General features: G+C 44.6%; 1 protein-coding gene across 1 annotated transcript; it reads left to right on the top strand.

The window, feature by feature from the left end:
* The first annotated feature begins 191 nt into the window (after nucleotides 1–191).
* LOC139061215 (minor histocompatibility antigen H13) lies at nucleotides 192–20,984 on the top strand. The gene is made up of 11 exons (XM_070540881.1): nucleotides 192–417; nucleotides 979–1,077; nucleotides 2,608–2,690; nucleotides 4,551–4,660; nucleotides 7,535–7,620; nucleotides 10,305–10,430; nucleotides 10,595–10,652; nucleotides 12,410–12,530; nucleotides 13,277–13,379; nucleotides 14,301–14,386; nucleotides 19,822–20,984. The coding sequence occupies exons 1-11, from the start codon at nucleotides 226–228 to the stop codon at nucleotides 19,958–19,960; spliced, it is 1,203 nt and encodes a 400-aa protein (XP_070396982.1). The 5' UTR covers nucleotides 192–225; the 3' UTR covers nucleotides 19,961–20,984.
* The last annotated feature ends 714 nt before the right edge of the window (nucleotides 20,985–21,698 follow it).

The raw sequence follows: 21,698 nt of genomic DNA, 5'->3' as shown, positions 1-21,698 counted from the left end.
CAAAGTTAAATGAAGTGCACTTGAGTGCATATGCAAGAACATTAAACAAAAATGCACCAAGAATCTTGTTTAATAACAATATTTTCCCAGTGGCCGATGATGGCGGTATAAGAGGAACTACTTCGTGCAATATGTCGTCACCATGACGACACTAATTTTTCACTCCACTAGTTTGCGCGCTTCTTGAACATTGGTCGCGCTGGTTGCGACCTCTCTAGTGCAGACATGGCGGGCGCAGCGGACGACGTGATAGCTCAGGTCAACGAGACGCTCAAAGAAGCCGTCAAAAATGAAACTACTAAGTTCCAGCCGACTCCCGCAGGTCAGGCAGTCGCCTACACCAGCATCATGCTTATGGCTTTCTTCCCCATCGTCTTGGGCGCTTTCAAATCCGTCACACACCAGCGGAAACAAAAGGCCAGTATGCTCGCCCCTTGCTCTCCGCAACATATGTCAGCGCCGTGTGTTACACGTAAGCAGCGAAACTGGCGTCATTTGGCGCCGGCGACAGCGTCTGTATGCGCTTGAACTTGATACGTTTTCTCTCACGTGGCTCTGACATTGGTCAGGGTTTTCCGCTAGTAATAGCGCGCCGTACTCTAAATACCTGTCGTGGTGCTAAGGAGACGTGTCAGTTAGGCTCATGCCTTGCGACACATCGTTACGGGTTTCTTATTGCTTTCACTGTTTTCAATACCTGATAGAACTGTCAGCGAAACAGTCTTCTGCCGAATTCAATTGCTTGTTCACGCACGAACACACCCTAAATGATACCATGTGCGAAAACCGAAACATGTGACGCACAGTAAACGACTGAGCGGCACGCAGAAAACATTGCCGCTTTTCTCTTTGGCAAGTTCAAATTGCTTTAAATGTTCGTGCAGTCTTACGTCAATGCGAACTCGCTGCCCGTTTCTGTACATTCATCGTCTCTTGAATAAAACGTTGAAGCCTTTCGCAACATCTTTCTATTTACAGGAGTCTGGCGAAAAGCCCGAAACCATGACGAGGAAGGATGCTGCCATGTTTCCAGTCATAGCCAGCGGAGCACTGTTTGGCTTGTACATATTCTTCAAGGTACGATGAAGGCGTTCGAGTCCCCAATTGCACCCTTAAACCTTGAATAGCCGTGTAATTGGGGCCCCTTCTTGTGCCTCGAGGTGCCGAATTCTATATTGTGCGATGTTGATTCTCCGATAGCTGATACGGATTGACAGGAATGTGGTGAATTTTATGAATAAATTCGACTCTTGCCTTAGTTGACACAAGTTAACTTGACACATATCTATTCGTGTAACAGCTTCTGCCCCATGCACACAGCCAGCTAGTTAACAGTAATTTCATCACTTCAATCTTCAATGCTTTAGGTGCACACGTAAGTGAGCTTGACTGCTTCACGACTGCTTTCGAGTAGTGTAGGAGTTTACCACCCCTGAAGAAGGAGCCGAATGGGCTCCGAAACGTCGGGCTAATAAAATTCAGTTATTTGGTTGGAGTCAGTCTCAAGTCATAATCAATTTCCCAACCAGACAGGCAATTCTGTCGAAATGTTTAGCTTCAGGAGTTTACAAAACATGCTCATTTCTTATAAAGCATTCCCCATCAGCTGTGCCTGCGATACAGTATACTCTGTGCCCATTAGTGAGAAGGGCAGCCTATAAGTAGTTTTTGTGTGCAGCCATGTGGACGAATGCGTGCCACTCTTGGGATTAATGCAGCTGCACACAACAGCGAACAGTAAGTTAAATTGCTGTGCATGTACCTTGTTTTCCTGTGCTTAGAGGAAAGCCTGCAATGCCTTTAAACAGATCATGCGGTCCATAGCCTGTGCACACTTGTGGCTTCCCTTTAAATGCAGGAAATAACAGCTGCAAAAAAGTTACGTTGCCTACAATTCGAAATTATAAGGACAACAGCTAAAGTTTGTTAATTAGTACTGTTACTCTATTAACAAGAGCAGACATTTACTGCAGGCTTATCCAGGAAGTTTCTGAGAGCACAACATACAGTAAGTTTGCAAGATAACTTGTGTTACTGTGAGACACGATTTCGTAGCGCAAAAATTTTGAAAAGGAGAAAAGAGTGAAAGAGCGGACAGAAAGACAAGCACTACTACTACTACTATACTAGTAGTAGTAGTAGCGGGTGTTCTTCTATGAGCTCTTTCCTTTCACTGGTTTTTTTCCTTTTCTAAACTTCTGTGCTATAAAACTGTCTTACAGTATGCAGTTGGTTTCACCTGCACTGAATGCGTCACCTTTCTTTTAAAACTTGCTCTGTGTAAACTGGGACACCTGGTAGCAGAACGCAAAAAAAAGAAAAAAAGAGCCATTGGTGGTATGCTCTTGGTTGGCTAATGTGCCTGCTGGCATTGAGGCTCGATGCACAAGTTTACATAACTATGGTGCATGCACTGCTAAATGCATTGCAGCGCTCTGCATTTGGCTGTGAAGGACATGCAGCTGCTGAGTGAGTATGACTAGTTAAAACTTCTGTGAGAATGTTTCCATTTGTCTTTTAAGCAGTGCTTTTATCTTCTCTTCTGTAAGGCAATATGTGGGGTGTTCACGTAACAAGCAGTATTTTTGTGGATCTTTTTGTGTGCAGCTCTTCTCAAAAGAATACATCAACCTCCTGCTCACGGGATACTTCTTTTTACTTGGAGTATTAGCTCTCGCTCACATATTGAGGTGAGTGTCAGTCATATTGTCTAAGTTCATTTTCTTTAAAGGAGTACTGAAGCACCTTCTTGAAGTTATAGAAACGCTACTAAACTCATCTTGCATGTAAATAGATGGCACTGTGCTAGTACGAAAATTAGCAACATAAGATAATTTTATTTGAAGTTGGTCTTGATCTGCCAGACCTGGCGTCATCAACATTGTTGGGGATGTCGCAGGGTTCGTACACCTCCTTGAAAGCCTTGAAAACCCTTGAATTTGGAAAAGGAGATTCAAGGTCCTTTAACGCTCCTTTAAAATACATGTGCTCCTTGAAATCCATGAAAACAGGTTGGGGGTGACTTTTCAACATTCAAAGTAACAAACTCCGCATAATGGCTATGCCACGAGCACTGTCTGTAAGCAAACAATTCTAGATATTTTCTTGTTCCTAACAAGTGCAATGTGGCATGTCCACAGCCACAAACGACAGGCTTGTTTAAGCAAATGATATGTGGCTTGTGTGTGAGCAAAGTAGTTCCAGGCCAGCTATTTTAACGATGTTTGGCACATTCAACTGAATGCACACGAACGGCTTATTCTCGGGGGGTGTAATTCACGGACAGCTTTTATCTTGCCGGTGAAGCGGAACCCGGATGTTTCATTCCTCATCCTATTGAACATGTCATTGTCTATCTTATGTTGACTTTTTGGCCATTCTTTTTGTTAGAAGCGGCACTGTCCCACAGTTGTTTCCTTCTCTTTCTTGTGCTTATGGAAAATCCTCAGAAATAGATATGTTTTTGTTTTTATCTTGGAGTAGTTTTATAGAATATTAATTTTCTTTGTGATCATATTTTACGACTACTGGTCACACTTTGTCAGTTTGTTTCCATCTAATTCTTCGTATCCATTCAGCCGAGCTGGCATGTGCATCCAGCATTTCTGTCAAAATACCTTTGAGGTCAGATTCTTTGAAATCTTTATGCGTCCCATTTGCTTTCTCCTCAACACCAAACACAGGAAGGTTATTACGCCGGCTGCAGTCCTCTAAATCGGCAAGTTTAAGTTATAAGTTCTGCACGTTCTTCTCCAAGCTGCGAGCTATAGAACACGCTCCAGTTATAGCTGAAGCCGTGTCTTCAAACATTTTAAACCACGATTCAATTTCATCTAGCCTAGTTTTTATCTCTTTCTGCCCCTGTAGCAGTTCGCCTAGTAGCTGCTCAGGTGATCGGCCTGTGTTAGGCTTGACATCGCTGTAAAGCACGAGTAACGAAGAAACAAAGCTGGAAACAATGGTACACAATGTACACATACACTTAGGGCACGTCAGCTGGAACAAGTAGGGATTGCTAGATTTAAAGGTTGAAGTAGGTTTTACTAACCTGTACAAGAAACGTGAACGGGTTTGAGACAGCTCACCAAAGGCCAGCTGATGTGCCCCCTTGGTTAGAAGTGTCAGACTTCAGCCAAAGGTACTCGTGTTAAAGCGAAGTGGCTGAAACTTACTTTCCATTAGGCGCTTCTAGCGGCCAGGGCTCACAAATTGAGCCGCAGCAGCCGTGGTGTGAACCAGCAAGCAAAGCAATAAAGTGGTGGTCTGGCTTAGTCATTTGATCTGGCTTTGTTTTGCCCCACAATGAAATTGTTGTTTAATAGCATATAAAACTTCAGTTTGCCCTGAATATGGATCAATTGTTTTGGATCTGTACACTCGAGGCAACTTAAAGAAGCTAGAATCTGGCTCAAAGTCCTGAGTTGATGTGGGTACAGAGATTTCAGGAGGTGCGCTTGTAGCACCGAAGCAGTTTTTCTGTAGGCGGTGTCAGCTGGTGTTCGCGTACTTTCCGTGCGTTCTTGTTAACCTTGGACTTCTTGCTTGTGCAGCCCGGCGTTCAGCCGCGTCCTGCGAAGTCTGCTGCCCAGTGACTTTTATCGCTGGGAGTACAGGATCTCATTCCAGCGGTGGTCGACGACGCAGACTGATGAGTGCGAAGGTGAGACGTGATTGGGGGCTGTGAGAAAGTGCAGAAGGGTTTTACCTTTTATTCCGACTGAAGAAGTAGCAGGTCAAATTGATGCTAAAGAGTTGTACTACATCAGTTTACATTGGCGAATCAATCTTTCAGAACTCCTTTCATTCATGTTAGGTTTGCATTCACTATTACGGAAGAAAACGAAGACCGAACTTTGGTGAACATTGCACATAAGCCTCATCATCGGTTCTAGGTGTGATGTCACATGCCTACAAGTATTTTTTTTAGTATTTTGGCTTCTTTGGTGCACTTAAGGTTCTAAAAAGCTGACTCTATTATTCCTTTAGAATGAAAAGTAGTACACTGACGATAAACAATTAACTAGACCCGACCAGATGTCTTAAATGCACGACATTGAGAGGTACTGGAGCATGAGCTTCGGAGTGATGTAGCCACTAGCCCTTCCTTCTCGCATTTTTTTTTTTCTAGCTTGGGAAACCTCTCCTCACATTAAGCATGGCTGCTTTGCTATTGCAGAAGCATCATTAACAAATAAAATTCCTCTGTTGCACAAAAAAAGGCAGGCTACCGTATTTACTTGCATGACAGGCGCACTTTCAGAAAATTCGGCTTAAAGTTTGGGGTGCGCCTATTATGCGGGGTAAAATTTACGAAATTTTTTCAGCTCACATTCTCGCGCTTTAAATTTGAACATATGTCAGGAATATGGCTACTCTCACATAATTTACCTATAAATCTAGTATAAAAGGTTAGTGTACAGCCTTCGAACGTTGTCCTTAAAAGGCTTATTTAAGGACACGTCCAACGGTTGCAGCACGGATGGGAGGCCTCCCGGAATCGCGGCAATATCTGTACGCAGCTCTAACAACTTCTCTCGTACACGTTCTACAAGGTGCCCGCGAAAACTGTCCAAAACGAGCATGGCCGGATACAACAGGCTGCCCGGCTGCCGGCCCCAGACGGTCTTTACCCAGTCCACCATCAACTCCGCGGACATCCAACCTTTCTCCTGGACCCTGACGTAGATATCTCGAGGGAAATTTCCCTTTGGGAGCGTCTTTCTCTTAAAGATAACATAAGGCGGTAATTTGCGCCCATTCGCAGTCACTGCCAACATGACAGTACACCTTTGTTTTTCTGCACCAGATGTTCGAATAAGCACACTTCGTGCTTCTTTCTCCTCTACGGTTGTATTTCTCGGCATGTCGAAACAGAGAGGGGTCTTATGTGCATTGGGACAACGTGAAGTTTTTTTGCTGCCGGAGCCGTATAACAAAATGGTGAAACTCCAGTACCTTGTCCTCATAGGCTGAGGGCAAGCGCTGGCACAACGTTGTGCGCCTTCTCAGGGTAAGTCCATGGCGTCGCATGAAGTGCGTTGTCCATCCGGAGCTTGCTTTGAAATCTTTTGCTTCGATGCCCTGCACTCGGGCAATTCTGCGTGCCTCAGTCTGCACTACGTTGAGAGACACTGCACAACCGTCCTGTCGAAGGCCCCGCATGTGTTTAACGAGTTGCTCTTCCACTTGAGGATACTTTCCGGACTTTGCACCACAGAAGGCCCGTCGTGACTTCTTTGTGGCCTGAAGTCTTTCTTGCTGACCTCGCCAGTAGCGAATGCTTGTTTCTCCGACACTGAAATGTCTGCTTGCAGCACGGTTCCCATGCTCGAGTGCATAATGCACAGCTTTCAGTTTGAATGCAGCCGTGTAGCTGTCGTACTTGCCCATTGCGGAACACGCGACCACACGAACTGCACGCCACTTGCAAAATGGCGAGATGTGGCGTTTTTTTCTTTTCTTTGCCTGTGTGAGCCTGTGTGGAGCATTGATGGCGATGGCACTGTCGCTTGTGTCGAGTGGCCCGGCCTCCGAGAGTCGCCCAGCTTTCCGAGCTGTCTCAGCGAAGGTAGCGAAAAGCTTGCACATCGGTGGTTTGGAGGAGAGAGGGGTGTTATCGATAGTTGATGGAAGAACTATTTTTCGCTCATTGATGCATTTTTTTTTTTTCTATGGCCGCGTTAGGTCGTCGTGCTCGCTGGCTTCGCGGTGGTTCGGAGAGGGGCGTGTCGGTAGTTATTGCTGGTTAACAGAAGAACTGGTTTTCGCGATGTTCTATGTGATGTGGGTCCTCAGCAGCTGTGACAGCAGCAACACAATGAGAACTAGTAGTCCAGCAAATATGTTAATAAGCTTGGGTTGTGGAATGTGCCTGCATTTTTTTTTTTATACCCGAGGTAGAGGGGGAGGAGGGCATTGGCTTGCAATCATGTAAATGCGGTACTGATCACAGTGCCAAGTTCAGGGTGTGCCTATTATCCGCGGAAATAAAGAAATTGGATTTTTCACGGCCAAACTGGGGATGTGCCTATTATGCGAGTAAATACGGTAGTATTGTGAAGCATGCTTTCCATATGTCATCCTGTGTTGGTGTTATATAGTACAATTTTACCAATAAAAGAAATAATAGTTGAAGCAAAAAACTTCCCTCCATAAAAATTTTTCTTACACCCTGGCCTGAGGCACCAAAGATGTCATTATGTAATATCTCAATTTTGCATCAGTCTCCTCTCTGATTTCAGGCTTCTTATTGCATTAAACGTTCATAAGGCTCATTTGCCATTTTTTTCTTTGCTATGTTGTTTTTCTTTTGCTTATTCTGTTTGGTAATCAGCAGTTGACTATAGTTGAGTTAAAGCCAATCGTCATAATCTACTATGAACTTGCAGGAAAATGTTAGCATTGGCAGTTGCTTTTAACATTGTGTTGTTTTCCTTCGGTATATTATTCTTTTGTATAACCTGTAATCTATAATGAATAAATCAATTTCAATTACTAAGTGTTAGCTGGTGCCATCTCTGTTGACGTTGTGCAGAGTACTTTGACTACCGCTTCAGCTACGACGACATAGCCTGTTGGATCTTCTGCTGCTTATTTGGAGTCTGGTATCTCTGGAAAAAGGTAGGCATTCACCACTCTGGGAGAGATACTTTCAGCTGGAGGTGGTGCTTACTTAGAGAGGATTGAGGTCTAGGCAAGCAATGTTGCAAATACGGGGTGTCTACCAACTGGGAAAACTGGGAATTCTCAGGGATTATGAGTAGTATGGGAAACGCTCGGGGAAAACTGAGGGAATTTATGCTTCTATCAGGGAAAATTTGCTGTAATTTTATTGAAAGGGAATGAAAGTTAAGGTAATGCTGGCTCGAGTAACAGAGAGAAATCATAACGAATGGTCTTTGACGCTGCGTCGTTGGCTGGAGGAGTTGCCAGAGTACAGACGAGCGACTTTCCAGACGGACGACTTCTCGGCACCACTATGTACCCTATAGGGTCAATGTATAAGGGGACACTGCTCTTGCGCGTAAAAAGAACACGGACAGGAACATGAAAAAAAAAAACACACCGAACGCTAGTCTGCCAACTAGCCCAGTTTTCTGCCTTAAAAATCAACGTATGAGAATGTCTGAAATTTTGGCTGTAAAAACCGTTCTCCGTCTGATTTTCCGGACTTTTTACCATGACCGCAGGTCTGAAACGGCATTAATAAAAGCGACAACCTCTGCCATTTTGATAACCTCGCCGCCTAGAACCGGCACACTCGCACACAGATCCGCTGGCAGCCATAGCCACTACCGCGGCAATGCTAGGCCTAGCTGCTTTGAGGTTCGGTATTAAGTTTCTTGCCGTTCTGTGCCGTGTTTTTTATTGAAAGAATTCGCCACTGTCAGCAATGGCACGGACACCACCTTTGTGGTCATCGCGATTGGCTCCGAAGTTCGGAAAGCACTAAATGTTGCATAATGCCGGTTCCCGAAAGTCAGCTTTGCCTCATTACAACAATGTTACGCTGTGAAGCATAACAAGTGTGGGAAGGGGCAACTGTCACGGGACACAGTTTGTATTCCTTAATTATGCACGCGTGCACCCGCCATCTCCCGTCACAGTACGAGTACCAATATGCCTAATAAGTGTACTGGCAGGCCTTCAGAGGCTTTTCGGACGTGCCTGTGGCGATTTGAGCCCTTAAGGGATGTAAAAGACATGCATTCATATTTTTGGACGCTTTTGCGGCCCATAGGGTGTCCGAAAAATCGAACGCTGGCTGTACAACTGTCCAAGAGGATGCTTCAAATAGTCCGTATGGCGAATGCACAGCCGAAGGAGAACAAGAAGACAAAAGACGTACACATTGAGAAATGAATGGGACACGAAGCATGCCACCGCTTTTTTGAAGGAGCTTGCACTCTAAACGCAAAGTGTTGACTGACGTCGAGATGCAGGTGTCCCCCATCCAAGCAAAAAAAAACTCTTTAAAACAGTGAAACGCAACACTGAGGCATTGTGTATGGGGCTGAATGTCAGGACAGTTGAAGTTAACTTACCAGCTGTTGCGGGAGAATCTCACTTGTGATAAAGTTCGGGCTTCAAACCAATTAGCTTGCTATCAGTTGATAGGAATAGCTCATATTCGACAATATTCTATATCCATCTCTTTCTTATCCGTATTCGAAAGTGTTCGACTCGATTTGCAATGGGTTTTACTATTTCTTTCGAATATATTTTATTTGCTGTGCATTTTTCATAACCCCTCCGTTCTGTTTTCTTCTTGAATAAAATAAACACTACCCCTTACTATTCAAACTGAATTAAGTTCTTTTATTTTTTAACATGCCTGCTAGAGAGTGACACCATTGGGTGACATGATGTAGGGAGCCCGTCTTGATATTAAACAAAGTTCTGTGTCGCCCAGGGAGTATTACAAAGGCACTCGCGGAAAGCCTGGAAAACTCGGGGGGAATTATGAAAGGTCAACTTGGTAGACACCCTGAAATAGAACCAGTGTTTTACTCCCACCGTGCAACCTTATTAACAACTAGGGCAGAGGTTGAAAGCATTGTCACGGATACCAGTGCATGCTTCTGATGTCAAGCATTTATGATGTTAGCATGCTCTTACATGGACATGCTCAAGGAGCACTCCGGCTTTGCATTCACCGCTTTGCTTATGCAGCCTGTTTCAAGAAGAAATCCTACCAAGTTGGAGAGCATGTGAGGGCTTAAATGCTTTTATAGTCATCCAGACACTGGTCATATGAAACCCCACCTGATGGCTTTGTCATAAGGAATGAAACTGCAACGAAAATTAAAAGAAAATTGAAAAACTTATGCCTAAGAAAACATCACAGGAGTGAACAAGGGCACTGAGGGATGCACGGTACATAATGGACTTTCAATCTCGAGGAGCTGCTGGCAACTAATAAAGGAAAACGAGCTTCAATGCACTGACTCTGGCTAGTTCGATGCGTTTCATGCTGGAAACGGCTCAGAAGACGCAGACAAATCGGCAAATGACACAGGCATTTGAGTCGTCTGCTCCCTTATCCATGTCTTTCTTGCACTGTCTTCTGCATTCAGGTCGAGTTTGAAAATGAACCTGGCAGCTTCTATAGTACACATAGTGTTTATGGGGCAAATCCAAGGGAGATTCCCATCTCATCATACATATGCCAGGCCTTCAGTTACTACTTTTTGATCATATGTTTGTCATTATGGGCACTATGGGCTGGCGAGAAAGACGCACTGCCACTTTGCAAGCTTTGCTCAGCAACATTTTCCTTGTTGTCCATCCACTCAACCTTGCAGCACTGGGTGGCCAACAACCTCTTTGGCCTGGCCTTTGCCATCAACGGTGTAGAGCTGCTGCACATCAACACAGTGTCCACTGGCTGCACATTGCTGGGTGGCCTCTTTGTCTACGACATCTTCTGGGTGAGCGGGCTCTGGGCCGGGAGACCGGGAAAGACCTTGCCTCTGTGAAGGTCGGGGTTGACTCCTCCCTGTGTCCTCATTTGTGCTCATTTGGCTGCCACGTGCGCTTGCTAAAACTTTTTTCTTTCTTTCTTTTTTTTTCGTGGGCTTCTTTTCATGCGCAGGTCTTTGGCACTGACGTCATGGTAACCGTTGCCAAGTCTTTCGAAGCACCCATCAAACGTGAGTTATCTTTTGGCTCCAGTATTAGAGAGAATGACGGCATGATCACAGTGTTGAGCGAGGTTATGGTGCTTGCAGAAAGATAGAACATCATTGTTGTTACAACGTTGTCATCTCTTAAACATGTGCTAAAGCAGAAAGACAAATAAATCACTCAATAGCGGTAGAATATTTTTTCAAAACTCCGTATTTTCATGCCAGGAAGTGGCATTTATCAGCTGAGAAAGTGAAAGGTGTGCATTACTTTTTTCTAATCTCACCCCCAAAACTCGGAACCAGTGAAATCGTTGTGGCGTCACCAGCTCTGCATTAGCTTCTCATACCTACACGGTTTGACAGGAAAGCTGTTCTAGAGTGTCTACATGCAGTGTGGAGTGTCCTTCACAATATGTCCACTTAATGATGTGAAAGTCGCCTACACGTAGGTACGCTGAGTAGAAATGGCTAGGAGACCCACGTACTGTGCATGTGTTCAATTTCACGTTAGCCTTCGTTTCACTGTTGTCTGGCTCTAAAGGGGCCCTAAATGCTCCCTCGGTGTTAAAATTGAAAAGCAGTGCGTGGAAGAAGTGCTGTTTCTGTCTGTGAGATGAGAGCTTAACAGGAACCTCCTCCATTTGCTAGTGTTGCGTGGCTTCAATAAATTGACTGACAGCAGGAATAAAAAATTAAGCAAATCTTTTTGTTCTCCATAGTGTGAATTTCGATTGCCTGCAAAAGTGAGACTGTTAGGGCACGTTTGTAGCAACGGCATCCCAGTCACCCAGCAAGATGGCAGCCTTGGGTATCAGTTTTATTTTGATCTACCCATATGTATATTGCAGGGTTCATACCATGGGCTAACAAACTTGTTACCACGTGCACAGTGGAAGTGGCGGACGGTCACTTATTGCACGGTCACTTTCGGCCAAACAAAAAAGAGTAAGGTCACAACATAAGCCGAATGGAAGGCATTGTGCGAAACCACAGTGACACACACGGTGTCGCATCATACGGAGCTTTATTAGGCAGGCAAATGATGCTTTACGCGCCTGAAAAATGTGCTGCGCCCGTTCCCCTTCATCCCCCACATACCATACCGTATGTTACATCTTGAGAGAAAGACGCCACTTACCGTGCTGTGCAGTGGTGCAAGCACAACTTGTGCAGGTTGTTTGTTCAGCATGGTGAGCTGCTTGTAGCACCTGCTGCTCACTGAGGGCAAGCACTTGCCACATTTGGGTGCATTGAGCCACTCCAAAAGAGAGACAAGCTTATCCTGAAGAAAGTTCCACCCACTTAACGGGGGACAAAGAGAGGGAGGAGTCTGGGAAAGCTGCATGTCAGCACTGAAATTTCAGGTAGGAGGAAGGCCCAGTGTGCCACTCCCTGGCTATGTCACTGGAGAAGAATGACTCAAACGTTGCATTTGGCATGCTGCCTTCGCGTCGGTACGTGGCAAACGTGTTATTGCTACACATGAGAAAATATGCGTGCGCTAGAGCAGCTACGGTGAGAAGCTAGTTCAACAACCCAACTGACACAAGATTAGCAAATGCAGTGATGTCGTGAGAGACTGCTTGGTCAGACACTACTACGGTGGAAAGGTGGGTAGGGGCAGGATCATACATGTTTCCTGTCAAATTTACGTGAAGTGGCAGCTGCTATAGGGTTTGCTTACTGGTACAAGGTTCATTGTGGAAAAGGGGGCGCAATTCTTGTGCAGGTGTGTCCTTTAAGTGAAAATAAGCGACGTTTTTGTATCTGTTCACTTCTAGTGGTGTTCCCCCAAGATTTCCTGGAGAGCGGGTTTGCAGGCAGACACTTTGCCATGCTCGGCCTGGGCGACATCGTCATTCCTGGCATCTTCATTGCCCTGCTGTTGCGGTTTGACTACAGGTGTGCTTGAGGCAGGGTTTCAGTGAAGTTTTCTGTGTTCGCGTGGAGTTTCTTACTCCTGTACTATCCGCTTCCAGTGTGACCCCTGTTTGCCTTTCTGTTTTTCTCCTTCAGCCGAGATGTGCATTGCAAAATGACAGTGTTGTTTGCACAGTCGAGTGTTGGGTGCTCGTGGCTGCGAATTCCCTGTAAAGCCTTGCTAATTGGTTAGGTTTTGGGCCCCAGAGCTGCCGCAGAGTGGGCCATGATGGACGCCGTGGTGCAGCTCATCAGGCTAATCTTCACTGCCCGATTTCTTTGTCAACACTCGTCTGTGAAACCATTCTCATGCAATTCAGATGGAAATTTATGAGCCCAGAGAGTGAGTTCATATGGGTCACTTGCTTGCATTATCGTCTGGAAAGCAGTTTGATTGTCAATACAAATTGCCACACTGGCAGGTTATAGCCAGGTTATAAGGTTAAACTTATAACCTGGCTTTCCTTTGTAGCTTTGTACTTCTTTCAAGAATTGTCCTCTATATTGTCGATTTCTGCAGAGCCCATTTCCTTATTAAATGCCTTGAGGATGAATTCTATTTTGACTCCAAGTCTTTCCGAGTGAATTCAGAACATGTTTATACATTGTATGTTTGTGCTACTTGAAGTTGGGTGACAACTTTCCTTTCGGTAATGTAGTGCCAGCTTTGCTCTGTCATCTCTACGCTCTGGAGATTTGGTTGCCTCAATCTCTTCTTTCTTTTGCAGCCTCAAAAGGCAAAGGAATCTTTACTTTGTGAGCAGCTTTGTCGCCTACGTGCTGGGTCTGGCGTTGACCATCTTCATCATGATCTATTTCAACCATGCACAGGTGAGGGTTACTATGGTTCACGAAAACACCAGTGTACTTGTTATTTTTATTGTGCAAGCCAGCTCAAGCAACCATTCTCACTTGTGTAAGGTACCAAACTCTTTGAGAACGCTTTTTCTATGTCAGAGGTGGTACAGTTGCAGCAATAGAGGTAAAGAGCTTGCTCAGAATTTAAGACCATTTCTGAAACCACTGCATCTTGCTTACCATGTAGACGTAATTACCACATAATTATTACAAGGTTGTTTTTTTTTCTGTTTGGCTTCTGTACATCATCAGTGTCAGTGTGCTTTCATTATTGCATGGAATGCGCTCTGCCAGTTTAGGGGGCTAAGTACATTGTTGTGGAACTGTCACTTAAAAAGCGCAAATGACGTACAGTGAAACCTGGCACGGCTGAACGGCAGCAAACTGCACTGCAAGTGGCTAGCCTCCGCTGCTTTCTTGCACAGAACTCGGTGGCACTGAGCCACGTCATGCTTGTCCATGCGGTGAATCAGCAATTCGCTTCATCGTATTAATACGGAGGTCATATTCTCTGATAATAACTTTCAGGGATAGTGTCGCACCGTATTTTTGCGTGACTGGTACAAGATGCATTAGCGCCTACAAGCGACACTATTCTTGGCATAGTGCCGAGCAGAGACCGTCTTATCACAGTGCCGGGAAAGCTGTTGCACATTGGCGCCAACATGTCTGGTGCAAGCCGCATGAAATCAAACATATTTCTTGAAAGTAATTGTCCGAGAATGCCACCCCAGCTTGAGCAGTGTTCCCCTCGATTTAACTCCAAAGACTGCTTTTGTTGCGCCGTTGTGCCCGCAACGATTTTGTAACCTCGTCTAATTCGACCCCCACGTGGTTGAAGGTATGGTGCTACAGTGTGGGGTGAGGACTTACCTGGTTGCATGTTGCTTACAGCCAGCGCTCCTGTACCTGGTACCAGCGTGCATAGGCGTGCCACTGAGCGTTGCACTCGTCATGGGTGACATCACGGCCATGTTCAAGTGAGTATTTTGAGGCGACTCGTCGATGACAACCACACTCAGCTGGTATATTTTTATACAGTCGACTTCCATTACTTCGACCCTGACCGCACTGTCGAAATTGATCAAATTATTCGGCTGGTCAAATCAAAGAAAGTGCAGAAAAAACACCAGAATACACCAGTGATTCATTTTGCTGTATTTTCTCGTGCTTAACACACTTCTGAATCAAATGCGCGCCAAATTTCTGTGTGTCCAAAGTAGAAAAGTAATGTAGCACGAGGTCGCGGGCTCGAATCCCGGCCACGGTGGCCACATTTCGATGGGGGTGAAATGGGAAAACACCCGTGTACTTAGATTTAGGTGCACGTTAAAGAACCCCAGGTGGTCGAAATTTCAGGAGTCCTCCACTACGGCGTGCCTCATAATCTGAAAGTGGTTTTGGCACGTTAAACCCCATAACTTAACTTAGAAAAGTAATGTAGAAATAGCTTAAAGCAAAGTGGCAAACTGAAGTGCTTATTGCATGCAGACTGCTTAGAATTGTATTATTCTTTATTGTTGTCACTACCTTGTAGTTCTACTTTTTCCAGTATGTTATCAATGTTTATAGTGTATTTGTCAGTATGTTTCATCAAGTTATGTTCTCATCAAATGGTGCTCATTTTGCTTCTATATTTTCATTATTTATTCACTGTGATAAGTCATGTAACGTTATGTAACCCCCTATGTAATGCCTGTAAAAGGGCCTTTAGGGTACATGAATAAAAAAAAAGAAATCTCGCACTAGATTTTTTTTAGTATGATAACCGGTTTTCTAAAGTCTGCTTCACTGCACGGCTTATAATGTGCCTTTGCCATTATACAGCCACGCAAAGCAGTAAAGCATACAAAAGCTGCGAAGGTGGTTTTGGTTTCGTGTCCGATTGCATAGCGCAGGCAGTTATCGGCCCATTTCCTTTGGAGAACGAAGGCTGCCTGTTGGAATTGGGTAAATACCTTAACTGGATAATTGTGAGCTACTGTTATTGCTTGAAAATCTTCGTAGGGCGGCCCAAAAATAGGTGTTTTTGATAGATGTTTGTTCAACACATTCACTGTCCTATAAGCTCCATCGAGAAAGACTGTGCCACTTAATGGGTTGTTATTGCAGTCACCATATGGTGTTAAGCACGTGTGCCTACCGGTTAAGTTCAAATTATCCGGCTAATGTCAATTTTAGGAACAAAATAGTGAATGTTTAGGCCATAGAAATGCATGGGCACTAGGGGGCCTTTGGTCAGGATCGTATCAACTGAAAAATAGAAGTAACTGGAGTCGAATTAACGGAAGTCCACTGTAGTTGAAACGGTACTTTCGTACCAATACGATAAACCAGCACTGCGGGAATACGCAAGGTGGAGAAAGGACGTAGCCTAATACTACGCTTGAGGAGCTGACTGTCTTTCCTTTTACCTTCCACGGTAGCCAAGTGGCTATGTCTGTGGCCTTCTGCTCTGAGCATGTAGTCACGGGTTAAACTTCGTACCGTCACGGCCAAATTTGGAGCAGATTTGGACAGAATACAGAAATGCTGGCGTGCTTTTAGATGCACATTAAAGAACCCCCAGGTGATCACAATTGTTACAGAACCCCCTCCCTCCATTATGGCGTTGCTCATAGTCTACTTGTTGCTTTGGGGCATAATAAGCACCGTAATCTTATTTTATTATGATTTCATGAAACTTCTTCACCTTGTGGATTACCGCAGAACTTATTCGCCATATTTCAGCATCCCTGCATTCAGAGCTCTTGAATAGTTCGGCCTCGCTTTGCAATCTGTTGGCCCCCTGGTTAGATCAGATGATAGAGCAACTGCTGCGGAAAGGTTTTAGTCCCATGTCTAATTCAAATCAGTTCAGTTTATTTTAATATGTTTACAAAAGCATTGCTGCAAAACTGCCTGGGCCTTCAGCAGTACTGTTTGTTCTAGGCCTATGCAATTAATACAAAACATGATGCAACTCAGGTTGAAAGGCAGTATGAGTTGAAAGCACAGATTCGATTGGCACAAAGTTGTTGTTCCACAAAGGGAAGAAACCAGCAAATGGCAAAAGCACAAGTGTTACACCATTGAAGCATGTTTCTTGTGAATTGTAGCTTGCGGTATTCACACGAGAGAGAAATCCGCCTCGCCACTTTAAGGAGAGCTCGCCATGTGAGCACTGCATCATGCCTCCACAGCGCAGTGCGGCCCTCGAAGCTCCCCTCGACGGCAGGGGAGCGTTTGTTTGAGCCCTACAAATGCTCCCCCATCCCCACATAGGAGGGGCAGGGGGGGGGGGGGGGGGGGAGGGGGGGCTGGGGGGATGCGTCCAGCCTTGGTGTTCGCAGGGGAGGGAGATGCAGCTCGCCGGAAAAAATGTTATGAACAACCCTGCCCATTGTCCTTAAAAAGAAGTCCGTCATGTTAATACCGCTTTGAGAACATGTGAAAATTTAGGCTCTCTTTTCTCATCTTTGGAAAGTTATTCCATATCTTTGTTCCGATGTAGGCTGCCTGCGTCTACAGTACAGTATGTTAAGAGGTGGAATGCTAACATTATTGTCCGACTGTGTCCTCATGGGTGCAAGTGGCGTCATGATAATGGTACTTGCCAAGGGTGTTAGTGTCCAATGCTATATCATGAACTGAACACGCTCTTTTGAAGCCCCTGGCAATGACAGATAGAGGCAGTAATGTTTAATTTTTTTTTAAATAGAGGTCCTGTGAGTTTCGTATACCTAGAGGAAGACATAATTTGGAGTGCTCTTTTCTGCAGCTTTGTCCATGACTTCGGGTAAGATGAATACGTAAGACTTCATGTCTCTCAGTACAGTGACTATGAAAAATGCTACTGTACAGTAAAGCTTCATTACAATGAAGTTTCTATTCATATTATCACTCTAATTGAAGGGTATATCACGCTAATCTTGAATAATCTTGGGGATTAGTGTACATCACTCTTAATGCGCATGCAGGAAAATGCTGATTCACTCGATGTAAGGTAAAACATGCATGACTGAGCCGGCTGCAAGCATTCGTTATACAGTCGAACCCATTTATAACGAACTCTATTGTTCCGTGAAAACTGGACATTATATCAGTAGTTCGTCCTCTATCGACTTGCCCTTCAAGGTGCTCGAAAGTTAACCACACTGAAGCTGATGTCAGTAGCTGCACTTCACCAGCACTTTGGTCTGAAAATCAAATTTTCAGTGTCATATTTGTTTCCAGTGCATTCCGGCACCTGGCTGCAAACGTCCATTAGAAACGACCATCTAAAGAATGAAATGCGGCATCGTGTAGCTCTTTTAGGACAGCGCCCGATTCCGATCACCTGTCGTTTCAAAACTGCAAGGGCAGCTGCCATTTTTTTCAGAGCTTGCGATATATTTTACTACCAGCAGAGCATGACTGGCACATGAGAGCGAAGCATTCTAGTTGGCTTGAAGCATAAACTTCGGAAACTACTGCAGCATGCAGCCATTCTGTGAAGGTCTTTGACATGGTCTCGACATTACGACTATGCGTCAACCGAACAAGCGCCATGAAATTGCCCTATATATGTCGCTTCTGGCGAGAAAAAAAAAATTCGATGTTTGAAAGGTAAAACGTCACCACGAACCTTTATCAGTAATCGGCAAACGCGTAAACGAAGTGCCACTGAGCCGCAGTCTCCTGATAATTACGTAATAACCGCTGACCCTTTGCAACATTGCGTGGAGGTAGCGCGTCGTGCAGTGTTCTTGCTTTGGCACTTTGCGTGTGCTCTTTTTACTGTGACCAGGTTTGAAGCATTCGTTGTAGCAATACGGCGATTTAAAAAAAACAATTAAATCTGGTAGCAGTTTCCATGGGGAGAGTCGGAAAATCATAAATGCACTGAAATGCGGTTGTTATAAATCGTAAATTGTTATATTTGGGATCGTTGTACAGCAGCCGACTGATTTTCCGGACCTGGAGGGGACCGAAAAATAGTCCGTATAAAAGAACAGTTCGAAAAATCCGTGAGTCGCAAAACCGAACTTTATTCCAGCTAAACTGGACTGGAAAAAGTCGCGGATGGTCTCTTGTTTTAAATTCCTGCTTTTTGTAACGACATCTGCTTGCATCTGTGCAAGCGTCATCTTCTCGTCATATGCACTAGACATCAACATTAGAGCATTGACAATGTCTTGCGTTGATGGTTGCGGGCATCGTCGTCGAAGTCCGAGTCGCTTCGCGGCGGTGTGGTCACCTGGCACACAATCTCATCGTCCGTAAGCTTCGTGCACAACTCTGTTGTTGTCAATCGCGGCAAACTCGTGAAAAGTAACAGCAGCGGGAAGGTCTATCCCCCTGCTGCGCAAGTCGGCAATCAGCGGCTCACCAGTGTCGATGCCTTCAGCGGTGCCGTTTGCCTCTTCGGTCGCGGTCTCTTCAGAGTTGTAAAATCCAGCATGCCTAAAGCAATTTCCAAGCGTTGAAGGCTGACCAGCCTTCCAGGCATTCGCTAGCATGCAGAGTGCTGAGAACGGGTTAACGGAGTACGTCTTCGCGTCATGAAAGCACGTGAGTGCGCGGCCAAGTAAACAGGCCCAGTGGTGCACCTTGAGGATTTTAATGACCCTTTGGTCCATCAGCTGGAGCACGCTTTTTGTATTCAGCGGTAAGGCCTCATTAGAAAAGGAAAGTGAACGGCAGCATTTTGAAGAATAGGCCTGTCTCGTCACAATTAAAGGGACACCAAAGGCAAATACTAAGTCGACACGGAATGTTTAAATACCATTCCAGAAACTGCTCAAAGCTTGTTTCATGCCAAGAAACGACTTAGTTTACGAGTAAATAGCATCTGAAGGGTCCGAATACCGTTTTGGAAATTCAAATCTCCCTCCAACCAACCGGGGCAGTCTTCTTGAACAAAATTTGGAAGCATTAAAGTTTGTGTCGAGTTTACTGATATTCAATCTGATATTTGGCTTTTTTTTTTGTTGATTCGTTTCTATATTTGATTCAAAATCTACTGTTCTGTATTCACACACCCCTACTTTTTTCATTCGATGTAGCCAAGAGTTTCAATGTGTATTTTTGCTGCAGCTTCGCAAACTGTTCAAAAGTTGTTTGACACAGGAGATAATTCTATTTAACTGGCTTTGGTATAGTAGTCAGGTTTCACTCAGGTATGTGACCTGCCGCCCGGTGAAGTTACATGACCCCTGGTTTACCTACACAGCCGTAACTGCTGTGCTGTCAGTCTGAAAATTATGTTCCTTGTTTTTCTCTGACAGCTTTCCTTTTTAATTTTCTTTGTAGCATTGGCACCAATATTTCGATTTGCACAGCCTCTTACACTTAGGCCTAATTGTGCTACTGCCAGCTGGCTACTATCTTTAATCCTAAATGCCCTGAAATTTGACTTTTTCTTTTTCTTTCCTTTTTCTTTTTTTTTTTGCAGGTATGAAGACCACCCTGCCGAGGAAAAAGCTTCGGGCACTGATGAGCGGCGGGAGCGCGAAACTGAAAGTGACAGCGACCAGAATACACCCAAGGCTTCGCCAGTGTCTGGAAAAAAAAATACTAGGAAAGACAAGTAAAGTGGATCATCGAACTAGGAAAAACAGGGCCATGGAAAATGCTTTGGAAGCTGTATTTAATTGAGGACACTCTTTTCAAAGTTTCGGCGGTGCAGGAAGTGCAGCCACCGCAAGTTGTCGTGCTGACACATTTCAAATCACAGAGGAAAGGGAATCGAGGCTAAAGTTTGTTGAGAAGTTGCAGTAGGAATATTTTGGAGGTTCAGTTCGTATAACCAGGTTTTTTTCCATCGACATGGGGAGCATGTGCTACGATGCAGACAGGATGCCACGTGCAGCAAGTGTCCCTGTGCATGGCAGTTTTGTGAAATCGTTGGTTGTGGAACCAACTTGTGAAGCTGAAATTGCCCTTAAGGGGGGTTCGTTGTAGCTGAAAGGTCCTGGCATTTGGTTAAATAATTTGGAAACGTGTGGCAATCTTTGCCTTAGTTGTATCCTTATTTGCATTCTTTTTTTTTTGCATTCTGGAAAATTTCTACACTTTGTAAGGCCCGGTCTCGACAGCTGTTTATGTGTTCTGTTTTACACAATTCTGTTGACCTAGCAGCTGATGAGCTGTTATAAGCCGAGCCATATCTGAAGCTGAGGAGGCAGGTCGCAAAATCTGAACACTGCTGAAAATGCATTTGGCTCATAAGATAATTTATTACGACATTCAGGCTCAGTGAAAATAAATTCCATAATGAATTTGGCTTGTTTGCATGTCTGTGAAAGCATTCATTTCATGAACAATGTGTTCCATCGAAACGTGCGTATTTCGACAAGTCCGTCATCACGAGGTCGAATTTGTGTTTTTGGTGCATCGTGTTTACCGTTCAGAAATAAAATACGATTTCGTTGTGGAACAGAATATTTTTATACCTCAGTCCAGAGTCCAAATGAAACCAGAGGTTGGAATAATTGATGAACATTGTTGTCTTATTACTTGATTTTGTAAGAAAAAGAGGGTGATGGTACCGCTTGTCTTTTTTTGGTTGTGTGCTTTCCGGCCAAAGAGAATAAAAGATCTTTCACACCTGTTGGAGACTTTGCATGTCACTGAGGCATTTGTTTCTGACTTGGAAAAAGAACATGTGAAATGCACCAGGAAGAGTTTTACACTTATAAGAGGAGCTTGTCCTTATACAATTGAATCTCGCTAGTTTGAACTAGAAGGGACCCATAAATTTATTTGGATTAAATGGAGTTCGAATTAAATGAAGCTTATTGAATGGAGGACCAGAGTGCAATGCTGCATTAGGCGGCGCATGTACAATAAGAAAACACCAGAGTGACAAGTTCTGGAAGTGTGGCTTCACGAGAAGGTTGTGCATGCTGCCGTAAAGTCGCAGTTATAGACAGTATATTCGCTGCTGTGAAGTGGCACCTCCAAGGCAAAATTTGCATATAGTAACTCTCGCTTCAGCATTGCCGTTTTATTTTTTAAAATATTGTTGCGGGTTATACGTGCCAAGATGCGGTACTTGCAACAGGGGACGGAAGCAGCAGCCGGCATTGCCGCACTGCCTGAAGTCCTTTGCACTGCTGTGTCGGAAGTGCCGCCATGAGAGTTGCTGAGAGCCCGGTTGGCAGCACAGTATGTTTGAACCGCCAGGCATTCTTGCACATTGATGTACACATTATTTGGACAAGATCACGCGTCAGTTCTAGTAAGCTGAAAATTTGAAATAAGGGGGTTTCAATTTGGCGAGATTCCACTGTATATGGTGTTCTTCGTGGAATGCCATATTGCTGGGGG

This window comes from Dermacentor albipictus, chromosome 6, assembly GCF_038994185.2.
Source record: "Dermacentor albipictus isolate Rhodes 1998 colony chromosome 6, USDA_Dalb.pri_finalv2, whole genome shotgun sequence".
NCBI lineage: Eukaryota > Metazoa > Arthropoda > Arachnida > Ixodida > Ixodidae > Dermacentor > Dermacentor albipictus.
The sequence above is the reverse complement of the archived record's forward strand: the minus strand, read 5'-3'. Positions and strand labels throughout refer to the sequence as shown.

Coding starts and splice junctions, on each gene's coding strand:
- LOC139061215 (XM_070540881.1), top strand. CDS start 226: ATGGCGGGCGCAGCGGACGACGTGATAGCTCAGGTCAACGAGACGCTC. Junction 1,078..2,607: donor GCTTGTACATATTCTTCAAG/GTACGATGAAGG, acceptor TTTTGTGTGCAG/CTCTTCTCAAAAGAATACAT. Junction 10,431..10,594: donor TTGTCTACGACATCTTCTGG/GTGAGCGGGCTC, acceptor TTTCATGCGCAG/GTCTTTGGCACTGACGTCAT.